Consider the following 14237-nt stretch of genomic DNA (forward strand, 5'->3'; position numbering starts at 1 on the left):
CTGTCAGGCTTCTTTTAATTCTGTGCATAATCACCTATAAGATTAATATCCGGTTAAATGTTTCATATTATCTGGCACAAAAACATAATAATCATCCCTAGGAGAGCACGTGTCTCTACAGAAATATAACTTAATTAAGTGTAGTTGCTGCTGGTGTTCTTTTTTTTTTCATCCAGGTTGAGATGAGGATGCGGGGGTATGGGCCCCGCTCCCCTCTCTCGTACAAGATTCAGCCTCCAGCTCCTCCTCTGATGCATCGTTTGCATCAGTACTTGGGAACACTTGTCCGCGCGCTGCTACTGCTGCTGCTGCTGCACCTCCCCACAGTGCATTCACGGACTCCACTCTGCCAGGTGATGACAGACACACGCTCAAGACTGAAAATGATATGCTATTAACACGCCCGAAGTCGGAATTTAACGTAGAATGGAGACGCGCCTCGGTCACTGCCTTTTTATCATTTTCTCTGAGTGGGTTTGGCTCTTCACCATAACTTCCATCCAGGGCGGAACAAAAGCGGAGGTGAGGTGCATCCCTTCGTGCCAACTACCGCTCCTCGCAGCCTTTCCCCGGGAACTCTCAGAGCTGGATTTGGCCAATTTAGACGAGACACCTGCTGAAGAATTTGTTGGATTTATCGATGGCTCACCTACCACCGGCGGGGACGGGAAACACAACGTTGCGGATTTAACCGCCAGAGAAGAAAGTTCATCCAAACTACAGGAAAATAACCAAATAAGTTGTCAGAAGGACACACTAAACCAAAAACTTCCCCACCCTTCCGGTAACGCAGTCGAGAATGACAGTGATGAGGGAGAACACAACATGAAAAACAGTGATGTGCCTGTTAACGAGGACAGGGATGTGCCCAGTTGGAGACGAACACGAAGCGCGAGGAGCGCAGAGACTTGGTCCGGATTTAGTCCGGAGGGCGGGGAGGACGCCTCGGTTTCGGACCAGGAGGAGTTTGAGCTGACAAGTTCGATATTTGCACTGACCGAGGACACGGCTCACAACCAGGCGATGGTGCACTGGTCCGGACAAAACAGTAGCGTAAGTAGTGGATGTGCTCCAGATTTACGCACGGAGCCCTGTTTTTGACGCAGTGTGGTCAAGGTTCATTCACAGATGTTATATGACAATCAGAGTCATTCAAAGCCTACAGTCTGACCAGATAACAATTAAAACTGAGGAATCAGCAGCAGGAGATTCATATGTCTTGCTGTCTTGTCTTCCACCCCCCCCCCATCTCTCTCTCTCTCGACTTGTCAGGTACATGGCTGAAATCTAAATGAAAGCAAAGTTAAGCTTAGATTACATAAAGTTTAATGTCCTGCTTATGTCCTGTTGCACTGCCATTTCATTTACTCATATTCTTCACACAAAGGCTGCTTCTGCATTTTTTTATACATCAAGGATTTGGCTACAGGCATATAAATGCATCAATAAGCCTGTCAATGAAGGACCTTTCTTCTTACTGTCTGCCATGCATACAATGAGAAAATCCCCTGTGAATGGGCAATCACAAGGGCAAACCACTAGGTTTATATATTATTATTATTATTATTAATAATAATAATTATAATAGTAGTAATAGGATAGCCATGTATTTATTTAATATTTTTTACTAAGAGCAATAAGGGCCAGTGTCAAAACAAATAAATAAAATAAATAAGTATATGCCAGCTGATAAGAATTCCAGGTTAAATGCCATGCTGTACTAAATGGATACACTGTAGCATGTGCTTCATGCTCCTCTCTGGGGTTGTCTCTTTAATATCCAGGGAGACTTGCATTCTACAGTTTGGGAAGAGCCGATTTTGCTATGTGCTTCTGAAGTTCAAACAGTTCAAAGTGGAGGATGAGTGAATGTGAAGGTGCTTAAAACAACAGGGAGCCTCTCAATGATTTTACAGAAAAGAGGCTTTAAAATCAATTCTGAAAGATGTGTGGAGCCATGTCAAGTTCAGCTCCAAATCAGTTTACCCAGTGCTCTCTTTTTCCTGTTATCGGTCAAGAGGCAAGCAGGAGAATTTAAATTATTAGTAGTCTTGAGTGTAAATACAATTTTAAGTAATAGTCTACCAGGAGAATAGGAGATTTAGATCTTTGACGTGGGGATATTTCTGAGATGAAAGAATGCTGACTTGGATGTGTAATTGCATACGATCAAAGTCCAACACACTATCATGTAACGCCTGTAAGCTTGATCTGGGGAAGCAGCAATCCGAGACTTTTGGATTGTGGCCTCGGGACTAAGCAGCAGTATTTATGTCTAATTTGTCTTTCGTTGAGTTTAAGAAAGTCATCTATTAATGAAGTGGATATGGGATGAGAGTTAGCTTGTATGATTTGGCTGCACAGATATTTATAATTCTGTGTCATCAGCATAGCTGCGAAAAATTCACAGCAGGTTACTTCAGTTCCATCAAAAGGAGTGTCACATTCCTTTGAAATGTTCACTTCTCTTAGTACACTTACATGTAGTACAGTCTGTATGCCATGTTCTTACTCATGTGGAGTGAATTTTGACAGGGTGGTGTGGCTTTTTTGTGCACTCACAGGAAATGACAAGCCACTTCTCTTTAGTTTTCTACTGAGTTTTCCTACTTGAAACGCTTTACTACTTTAAAAAAATATTTTCTTTTTTAAGTTTTAAAGTTTTTGGCTCTGCAAATTTTAAAAGAAAATCCTCTCAGTAAACATGAAGCTTTAGAACAAGCAGGGAATTGTCCTATTTTAACATAAGAAATTGGAAGCAGCAAAAGGAACAGCCAACTAAATCGTACTATTAATGTTATTAGCAAATATAATGGGTGATTTCTAGAATGGTTTTGATGGTGTTATGCTATAACTGTTTAGGTACAAACATATCACATGTAGGTGTGTACGGAACAAAGTTTCATGCAGGTACAATCTAATATGTGTTTTTAATTAGTAACAATCATGCATAAGTTAGTTACACTCCTACACCTGATAATTAAATCTTTGTCTTCGTTTCACCGCCGGGTGGAATCACTTTCACAGCTACATGCCCCCACCCCCCCCCCCCCCCATGCACAGTCTCACCCAACCTACTCACTGTTTAATGTGTTCCCACTTCTCCTTCTACTTGCCACACCCTCTCTCTCTCTCTCTCTGTGTAACAAACATATTTCCAATGTGTGTGTAACCTTCCTAATACAAGTGTATTTAAAGCATCTATCTTTAACTACCAGTGTTGTTTATTCTTAATTAAATGCGCGTGTTTAACAGCTACAGTTCAATCAGAGGGGCTTCAGCCAGCGTTGCTTGAGGAAGACATTTAGGAGTCAGTCACACATCAGTGAGCACCCTTATCTTGCAGGCTGGAGCATAACAAAAAGACGGTTTGTAAAATTTCAATGAAAAAAAAAAGAGGAGAGGAGCTTACAGGCTGATAAATCATTGCAGCGTATGTACATGTGCACGTCATATCTCCCGAGGCCTGGACATGTGTGGGCTTTGACACTTCAGGAAGGTGTTGTCACGTTGACTTTGAAGTTTTCAGACAGGCTGTCGTTTCCAAAAAAATAGACATTTGTTGTTGGTTGTGTTTGTTTCTGTACCAGAAGAAAAGGTACTTTTTGAGGCATGTTTTCTGATCTTGTTATTGACTTGATATGAATTTTTCCTGTCTAACAACAGATTTAGAATTTGTCGTTTGAGGCGGAAGCCTGGTTGGGTGGATGTTACTTTCCTTTTATCATTTATTCCAATTAGCACACTTTGAAAAGCAAAGCTACAATGTCATTTCAGCTTCTCATTCAACATGAAAAGCAAGGAAAATTCAGTGCAGTTGAATTGAGCAGTCAGTCCTCGTGCTGCTACCACGCTGACACATGTTGTCTGTCACATGTAACGTTTCAGTATCAAGTTGAGCCTCATTAGAGCTGAACAATTCAACAGCAGCGCTTTAACACGGGGCTTCAATGATTTCATTACAATGAAAGAAGTGAGAAGATGTATTTATATCTTTGCTTTAGTTTCAATTCTACGATGTAGCACTCCTACTAGTACATCAAAGATCTGTTTGGCCTTTATACCCAACAGACCCACAACAGGGTTTATAAAACGGAGGAAGTGCATAAATATCCAGAGGTTGTTATAGCATGTACCGGGTCGTTAGAGTGAATTATATTTGATTTTGTTAGGGTTGCATGAGGTTTGTCACCTTTTATTTCACATCCGATCTACACTGTGACCGAAAATATCAAACATTTTATTTCTGTTCAAATAGAGTGGAAAGCAACAAATAACTCTAAGCAAGAGTCAGATGAAAATAATGTATAGTCAACACATTGCCCCAAACAAGTGACAAAACAGGTTAATTGGCAATTATTCATAAAAATTACATATTTGGTTGTACAGTTAAGATAAATCTATGAGGCTCAAACCTGAATGTTTTTCTTTTTGGAGCCATCCCGTAATGACCACTCGAGGAACTGAATTTTAGGTAGTAGTTTCTACTTGATAAAGACGATGTCCACAAACAGAACATGTGAATGTCTTATTGAACTCCAGAGTTAGCATGGCTGCCTCACAGCAAGGAGGGTCCTGTTTCCAATCTGCTGGGGTCTTTCTGTGAGGTTGCAGTTTCCTCCAGGTACTTTTTTACTCACACATACAAAAGATGTGCATGTTAGGTAAACTGGGGACTCTAAACTAGTGTGACTGATTACTCTCGCCCTGTGTTAGCTAACTGTGTGTTCTGCCTCACAGCTGAGATAGGCTCCAGCCCTGGGGACATGGGTACAAAGTGAATTGAGTCCTGTGTTGGTCCAATAGCAACATTGTCTCTTTGCTTTAATTTTTAGTCCTTGTTTGGTTGTGTTTAGTTTACTAAAAGACAGACTTCTGTTTTACCATGGTGACAAGCCCTCAATGACCGGATGATGTCACATGCACAGTGCACTGTTTCCACACAGCCAAAGGAGGGCACGTAGCTCTGTAAACACACCCTACTGTCTTCCTGGTAAGAACAGCCTACAGTCTACAAATTGCCTTTACTTTAGTTTGAATGAATGAGTGTTAGTTTTAATGGTTTTGAGCAAGTGGGATTATATTCTGGTGCTCTACTTTCCCCTCACAGTCCAAAGACTTGCAAGGTGAATCAGGGAGTCTAAATTGCCTGTAGGTGTGAATGTGTCATTCTGTTTGTCCTGCGAGCCCGTCAAACTGTCTTGGGTCTTTCCCAGTGCATGCTGGGATAGGTTTCAACCCTCCCTGACCTTGAAACACATCTGTCTTATGTTTGTTTTCACAGCTGGTTGTAATGGTGAGTGATGTTAATTACTTAAAAATCTACACAGACAAAGATGTAGACATATTGCACACCATTATTTACTTTCTGGAAAAAGGCACTCTGATACGTGAGCTTCAGCGTGCTCTTCAGTAGTTATTTAATCAATTGAAATGACTTCTTTATTGTTTATGGTTGTCCATTTGTCGCTAAAAGAGCTGTCAGCAACCTTTGCCTGAAGCTGAATTCCCCGCTTGTCAGAACCTTCTATGTCAGGAACATTTGTTGAGTTTTTGCATCAGCTTGTGTGAAAATGCACTTTTCTCTGCCTTGAGCAATCTTTAAGAGCAGCTTCTCAGTTTTGCCCCCTCACTCTCACACCCATTGAATGAGCATGTCCTGCTACTTGTCCGCTCAAAATCCAGTTTCTCCAGTTTCTCTTCATAGATCTTAGTGCTTCATAGCTTGGTGCATAGGTTCTCATCTCCTTTATTGAGCTCTTAGTGAATTGTCTCATCTGTTTCTGCAAACTGGAGGCTGGCCAGGTACGCAGTCAGTAGTTTCATCTGAATTCTTCTCTGACTCACTGACTGAACAGTTGGAAACATATTGTATTCTGTCGCACTCTGCAGTTCCACGTTATAATTTTCCTGAAATTGTCCTTGAAAATGTGACAAACGTGAGTATCATTTTGTGACATTCATGTATTTGATCCGGAGTGAATGATGAAATTAGAAAAGCATTTGGTGCGTTTCCTGTCTGTTCAATGCAAACATTATTATTATTATTTTATTATTTAGTCGCACTGTGTTGTGGAAAGTGAGAGGCCACCATGCTTCAGCTACACAAACACTTAGAGCTATGAAGACAAATGTCATCCTGTTATTAATGTAATTACTCAGAGACATTTAAGTTTGTGAGCACCAGTGTCATTAGTCTGAGGCAAATGATCAGTTATAGATCAGACAGAGCCGACGTTATTACAGAACAGAGGAAAAGGTAAATCTGCTTCATTATGTTTCCCTGGTCTGTGCCAGTGTCTGCACAGAAAGACTGCAAATATAACTTAAACGACTGCACAGTGTGCTGTGAAATGTCAGAGACTCTTTAGTCAGTGATGAACTGAACTGTGTTTTGATTTGAAGCAACCAATGCTAAATCAAATACAGGCTAAAATAAACCGTGTTACAGTGTTATAGTAAATGTAAATGACTACAATTGAAGTAAGGTTGCTGCAGAAAAAAAATGAATCTGCAGGGCTTTGAAAAAACTTGAAAGTCACATCTTCTCTCTCGGCGACTTGCAGACTGTTTTTGACAGGTATACCGCAGTCCTGGCGTCACAGTGAGAATACTGTATTAGGACAGGGTTGTAGCCATATCGTGACTACTAAGCTGGCTTTACTCAAAGACTAAGTGTCACACTGAAATGTATAAAAATGCAGAATAAGATTCAAACATAAAATTATAGTTCGAAGAAAAAAAAACACTGTATACGCTGCAAAACCAGTGTGATATATATATATATATATATATATATATATATATATATATATATATATATAAACACAGATATTAGCTGGGTTTTATTACCCTGTTTTTATGTATTGCACCAGAAAAGTGAGATGGAAACACTAAAATCTGAAAATACAAATACAATTCTGATGTAGCTAACATTGTTGTAAGATGATGCTTTAGTCCAAGTTAGTGAGCACAGCTCTGACAGTCGCAGATGAGTTATAGAGTCTGATGGCAGACGGCAGGAATGACATCCTGTACTGTTCCTTAGAGCAGTGGGGAGTCTGTTGCTGAAGCTGCTTCTCAGTCTGTCCACAGTGTTGTGGAGAGGGTGGGAGGAATTGTCCATGATTGTCAGCAGTTTAGCCAGCACTCTTTCCCTTGCCACCTTCTCCAGGTTGGCAAGCTTAAAACCAACAACAGACTCCACCTGCTCCGTAGCACACCACAGCAAAGAAGATGTTGCTCGCCATGACAGACTGGTAGAACATGTGGAGCATCCTGCTGCAAACACTGAAGGACCCGAGTCTCCTCAAGAAGTATAGGTTGTTATGCTCTTGGTTGAGTAACTGTCATTGGTTAGACAATTACCCGTCTTAGTTTCTTAAGAAGAAAGGCACTACATTGGTAGCCTTCCTTTCTGGCAGCAGGGTGAAGATGATTTCAAAAACAGCTCCTGTTTTCACATAGTTCACTTTGAAAGAACCTTTCTAATGTAAGCTGCTAGGTGCAATTTACTTCAGTTTATTAAATGTTTTCTTGGAGAAGGCTCTAAACTAATTGCAGTTTGTACAAAGTGTTGCTGCGTGAATGCTGTTTGCTAAAAGCCAAGTGTATTTTCTAAGATGATGAAACATTCCTTAAAAAAATATAGAAAAACAACAGCAACACAGAAGGCAGCATATACATTAATCTTAAATGAAGGAAACATATAATCAATAATGATAGATAAAAGCATCTTATGTGCAACCAAATATGCATAGGTCAGGTGTAAAAGCAGTTGTGAAAGACATTTCAGCTTTGTGTGACATCTCATTTGGAAGATGTTGAAGCTTTAGTAGCAATCATAACAAGCTTTTATCCTTTATTCTGCACTTCTCTATTGTAGTTTACTGAGAGAACATAGGACATAATATGATCAATACCTAAATTCCACTTTCCACTATTTTATCTCACCTGATTCCACCTACTTGATTGATTGACTGGCCTGGTCAGCACACCTTCACAAACATCTTCTGGACACACGTGGAGTCCTTCGTGCAGCACGTTCAGCTCCGTGGTCGTGCTGACCGCCACCAGCTCCCCTCTCCTCTGGATGGCTCTGATGGACAGGCACACACAAATAAATTCATGAAATACACAATGATCAGAACAGCAACAGCCTGACTGAAGCTTAGACAACTAAAGACAAAGGGTGTATATTTGTGCAATCGCCTACACTGCATGGATAAACAGAGGGTCTTGGCTCTGCACAGAAACTGCTGGCAGGATGAGTTCAGCTCTGCCAAGCCACCAAGCCTTCCTGTGGTGAGGTTCTCAAACGCCTTGAAATCCTGCTGAGTGTGTTTTTTATCGGCAAACTCTGTTAACCCTCCTGGGTTTCCTTTCTTCTCCACCAAGTGCTGTCTAGCAGAGCAGAAATTCCAAATAAGATTTTATGCTATACAGCAGGATAAAGTTAATTTGCTAGCAACAATGCATAAAGAGATCTCACTTCCTTTCTTTGCTTCTTTTTTTTGTCACAGGCACATCTGTGTGTTTGCATTTCAAATCAAACCGTGCAGGTCCATATTTTTACTTTTGTCTGTTTCCTCTGTGCCTGGCTGTTGTTTCAGGGACGGACCTTAAAGCTTCACAATAGTAGCAGATGTTGAGCAGTATGTGAAGACATATTGCTTCATATGTCTTGACAGTTTTTGTGCATTCATGTAATGTCTAAATAATTAAAGAGCTTTTACATGAACTGCACCCATGTCACGACTGCTAACTGGAGTGTTGGCAAACATTTTGTTGCAGGAAGTAATTGTGTGCAGAAAAACAGCAGATTATTTACTTAGTAACACTAAGCCAGACAATTTACCGATCAGATCAGTCATTGGACTTGAATTTTAGATGCCATGAGCCACGTAATGAGTATTTTGCTGTAATTGACAGCTAGCAGCTAGTGTTTGGTTTGATTGATTTTTACAGAAAAATCAGTGCAGAGATTGAGAGGCAACAAGGAAAGATGGAGAAGGTCTCATTTTTTATATTAATCTATTGACAAACAGACCATAAGTAATGAGTAATGAGCATCTTGATTTTTCAAGAGGTGCTGTGATACCGTTCACCTTTGGATGTTGTCCTTCTCACTGTGTCCATACCAACAGTCTATTGTACACTAGCAGCGGTCTAATGCTGTGATTGACTGAACAGAACTCAGTATTTGGCACAGCCATGTATTAAAGAACCTGAAAACTCATTTTTAATTACAGCAACTATGTTTATTTTTAAAATTTCATTCATATTTCCAGGAAAAACATTTGGCACCATGAGAAAAATGTGTTCATCAGGAGCAGGTGAATGTTAGAATTACCACCATATCTTTGAAATGCAAGTCCGCAGCTGCTCCGTGAGTCTCTGCACTCAATGAATCAGAAACACTCTTCCAGTTGGTTGCTGTTGTCAATATTCTTTTGTTGGCCATTGCTCAGTTTGCACCTCATTTTGTGCTTCAGAACACTCTGATTTTACAGCAGCCACCTGCAATATATGAGTTATACCATCTGGCCGCTGTAAGAAAAAGCCTTACATTGAAAACCATAACTTTGATTTGCTCAGTCAAGTTCTCCGTTTTGGATTTATAGTGATGCGTTTTGGCAAACAGAAGGTTTCAAACACAGTTGGTGAGACTAATAAGACATATGGGTGGGAGAAATCCTTCTGCAGCATATTTATCTAATCAGCTGTTTTACTTTATTTATGTCTGTTGGAATGTACTTTATTAAAGAGTCCGGGGAGCTGTTAGTTTGTCAACATGCAAATAATCTTCTACCATCTCACTCAGCAACTTCCAAATTTCAGTGTGAGTGCTGAAGATTTAAAAGCAGGTTCAGAAAAGAAAAGAAAGAAAAAAACAGTCCCTGCTTGCACAGTGTGGGTACAACTTTTTGGTTGGATAGAAAAACTCTACACGCTTGCTGTCTAATCTTGCCGGCATTGATCAAACCTCCTCCTCATGCACGCCGAAGCTTCCAAGCTCAGCGGGCCGCTGTGGCCTAGCTACTGAACTGGCCTGTGCTTTTCATTTATGGCGAAGCAGCAAATGATGCGGGGATATAAGCCTGAAGAAGGAAGTAGTTTCAGATGACTTATCAACCGAGGTTTTACTTCGACACAGTGCTGTTGTCTCGGTGTGAGTCAGTCCAATAAAAATCAGACACTTGCTGTTCTGCTTGAAAGCTGCAGCTGTAACATGAAGTACCTGCTCCATCTCCATTCAAAACACTGTTTACTTGATGTTCACAGATCAGTGGTGTTACCGTCAGTACACCATCAGTCACATTACAGCCAGACTTCAAGAATGACAAGAAAATCTTATTAATACTCAACAATTGCAACTGCAAACCCCATGTATCCATCCCTCGTTGTGTTTATTTACCACTTTCACCAATAGTTTATATTGTACAAAGTGATATTATGGAGGTGCTTTATAATTTATGATTGCAGTGACCTGCTATCCATGGGGGCACCAACAGATCTGACTTCAAACAACCCAGCTTCAGGACAGCATCTGGTCTATGAGGAAATGTTGCCTTTGTTAATGAAGTGATATAAATTGATGTGGCAGACAAAAGCCTCTGTGCATCATGTGCCTCACTCAGGAGGTATTGAAGTGTACGAAGGTGTGCGCTCTCACGCCGGTTCTTGCCCGCCGCAGAGTAAGTTGCAGGGCAATAAACAGTGCAATAGGAATAGACAATTCTTTCTTTATTAAAGGTGTTAAATGATGCTCTTTAATGTGGGGATTTTATCAACTGGAGTTTTATACTTTATGCTATTCCAGCCCCTGAAGGGCTTTGAATTTGCTCGCTAAAGCTGTGTTTTTTCTCTCTCTCTCTCTCTCTCTCTCTCTCTCTTCATTCTTTGAAAAGCATACGCTGCCACATTGTTAACACTTCTGTGGTGTTGATAACTTGTAGGTAGGTGTTCTCACTTTTCTTCCTCCAATTAGTCCGTCTTAGTTGCAACATTTAATGTCACCGATTATAACACCTCCGGATATATTTATTGCTCATACCGAGTTAAACCAGGGCCTGTCGTAACACATGTGGCCGGTCTTCTGATATGTCGTGTGTGTCTTTATTATTAATATTCCAGTCAGTAACTAATGTAACAATTGCTTTTATAGAATCATCCATCTGTTTAATTGCTGTGGCTAAACGTGATGACAGTTTTATTGATGAGGCAACTTAATTCCAACAGCTGATAAGGCTGGGTCAACGGGTTGGTGAGAGTGGGAACGAATTCCAATGTGTATTCATTTCATTTGTCTCAGGTGCTCATCCTTCAATAACAGCCCCACCTCCCCCACTCCTCTTCATACAACACCTTCATTTCACACAAGTAATCTCTTCACTCTAAGCCCCCTTTAAGTCATCATTAAGCCTCCCATTCCTTCTTACATAATGATCGAATTCATCCCGGTCCATTTACCTCCAAAGGTTTAAGATTTACAAAGGATTAGAGTTGAAAAATCAATTTGCTTGCTCTTGGATGTCAAGTAATCCAGTTTCCAGATATGTTGGTGCCACTGCAGTCTAATGCGCTGTGTGCTACATGGTACCTGACACCAAATGTGTGACACCTTTGTTGAAATTCAAAGGGTGAGCTCCGCTAACACATATGGCATTAATTTTTAAATTCAGAGAGCAAATTTCCATTATCAGGCCTTTCAAATAGCAATGTAATGATATGACACGCCGAGCTTCAAACACCTGTTTGACACAAAAAAAGCTACAAAGTGCATATTATATCACTGTATTGAGGTGTTAACTGCAGCCATAAAGCTTCTTCTTATGCTTTCAACATCCCTCAGAGTGCAGGAAACTTTTTTCCGGGCAGCTGTAATGTGGTTTGTGACATTACGTCTCGCTGTAATCCTGGATTGTTCCCAAATAAATGCATAAAGTTAATTGACATACAGAAAAGAAGGTTGTGTGTGTAATTTGTCCTAATTCTTTAGGGCTCATGCTGCAGGTTGTTTTATTGTGCATGACAGTGTCTATGAGGGTAAGACTTTTGGAAGGTATAAAGGCCACTTTATTAGAAGACCATAAATCTCCTCGCTATCCAGTCTGGACACAAAGGTAGAACAAGCTGTGTGGATTATCTCTGAAATAGCTCGAGTAGAAAGAATTTCAGGTATTCAGCACAAGGTAAAAGCAGGGTTAGAGATTTCTATGGTCAGCCTTTTCACACAGATGGAACACTACAGGAAATAAACCAAAAACTGTATAGTTTTACCTCTTTTACTGCATTATTAACACAAAGACAAAGTGTGGTGTGGTACTGAGGGATTAATTATTCACAATGTAAAGAAAGAAAAGAAAAAAACAGCCCAGTGCATGAAACCATTAGTCATTTAACTAATTTGTGCACCAACAAAATTAGAAGCAGAAGTGTCAAACTTAATATAAATCAGCCAAAAAAGCCCATCAGCAACATGGAAATCTCTCAATATGTCACAGTATACAAGGGCTTTAACTTGTGTTTGGTACCACTGGTGAAGAGAAAAACACAACGAAAAGTTCAAGAAAGGTTTCTGATCCTCAAAATGAAGAAGAAAGTAGTTTAGAGAAAGGATCACAGTATATATATATATATATATATATATATATATATATATATATATATATATATACATATATATATGTGTGTGTAAGAGAATGGACAGTGAGGAGAAATAACTCTACTACCTCTGAAAAATCTCAGGCTTAAGCTGCAGGGATGATGCATACACTCTTGTTGTCTCTTACACACAATATACTTTTGTCAGTCACTCAGATTTGCTTTCAGGTAAAGACATCTGGCACATGAAACAGCACTCAGAATGTCAGAATGTAATTTCAAAGACGATTTTATTATTTTATATTTTTGGCATATTATTTCAGGTCAACACATGTGGAAATAGAATAGACATGAATATAAAATTTTATAAAAATGTGAAGATACCTGTGTGATAATGAACTGCCATTGTGTTTTTATAACGCCGCCTGTATATTGGCAAACAAGTTATTCTGACTAATTAAGCTTTAAAATAACCTGCACTACAATTGATTTTTTTAGTTTTGTTTCGATGTTTACTGTTTTGATTCAAGCCTGTTTATGTTTTGAATTTCTACAAGCTGGGATTTAATGACGGAAGTTAAATTTCTTCTTTACATGATGAACTTCGCACTTATTACAGAGAATGTTCCCCAAAACACCCATAACACTTGATAATTAGAATGTATAGCTATAAAAAGCCGAACAAGACGCCCATAGATTGTTCCCAGGAGAGCCAGTACAAGGTGCAGGTTTTATGAATCTGCAGTGCAGGCAGGTCAACACTTCAGCAATTAATGTATGTATGAAGCATAAAGGGCACAATGTGAGGAACTTTTCTCTTGGTTAATTATAGAGAGTGAGATTTTATTTTTTTTAAAAGCATTCTATTAGGCTGAAGTTACTCAAAAGGAGGATGCAAGAAATAACAAGTCGAAAGCATGTAAACACCACTTCATGTATCAGTAATTAGCTTCACACATAAACCGGCACCGCCCTTGATTTAGGTCCTGCTGGTTTCATAGGCAAACACAAGCGAGCTGTTTACTAATAATAAATTATAAGACGTCCTGAAGTCTGCAGCTTTTCATAAATTGCATAAAGGTTTGTGAATTGTAAACGACAGAGGAGGACTCTGACGCATTTTATGATACTCTTAAAAAAATACAAATAAAAAACCTGTCCATTAGATTTACGAGCATTCACTTATTTATTAATTTAGTCATAGCTCACCACTGGTAGCACTTGGCTGCTTTTTTCTAAAGAGCATGATAGCATACATATAGGTTCAGATTATCTCCGGAGAATATGCACAGTGAGGCTTTGCAGCAAAGAAGGTGGTGTGGTGACATGCCATCACAGTTTGCTTTTTAATAAAGCATGGAGCTTAGAAGAAGAAGCGCCTCTTGAATGCCTCTGGCTTCTCTATATGTGACACTCCGACTGATGATCTGTTTCATTTGTTTTGTAGGTGATTCTCATGTTGACAAAGTACTACGACTTCAACTCTGGCAGAGTGACAGAGAGTTCTTTATGGAGGTAAGCTCTCCTGTCTGATATCATATCATCTGTATACAGAATATTTCAGCATATGATTAATCCATGTATTGACACCAGATTAATTGATGACCCCGGTAACAGTTGACAGGACAGAT

At 39.7% G+C, this 14237-nt stretch overlaps 1 protein-coding gene across 1 annotated transcript in view; it reads left to right on the forward strand.

The window, feature by feature from the left end:
- Window positions 1-426: 426 nt before the first annotated feature.
- LOC114447023 (VPS10 domain-containing receptor SorCS1-like) overlaps window positions 427-14237 on the forward strand; it is a 39723-nt gene continuing 25912 nt past the window's right edge. Inside the window, exons 1-2 of the mRNA XM_028422986.1 lie at window positions 427-1053; window positions 14054-14121. Coding sequence (XP_028278787.1) covers window positions 427-1053; window positions 14054-14121 — 695 coding nt within the window. The remainder of the gene's footprint in view (window positions 1054-14053; window positions 14122-14237) is intronic.

The sequence above is a fragment of the Parambassis ranga genome, chromosome 15 (assembly GCF_900634625.1).
Source record: "Parambassis ranga chromosome 15, fParRan2.1, whole genome shotgun sequence".
NCBI lineage: Eukaryota > Metazoa > Chordata > Actinopteri > Ambassidae > Parambassis > Parambassis ranga.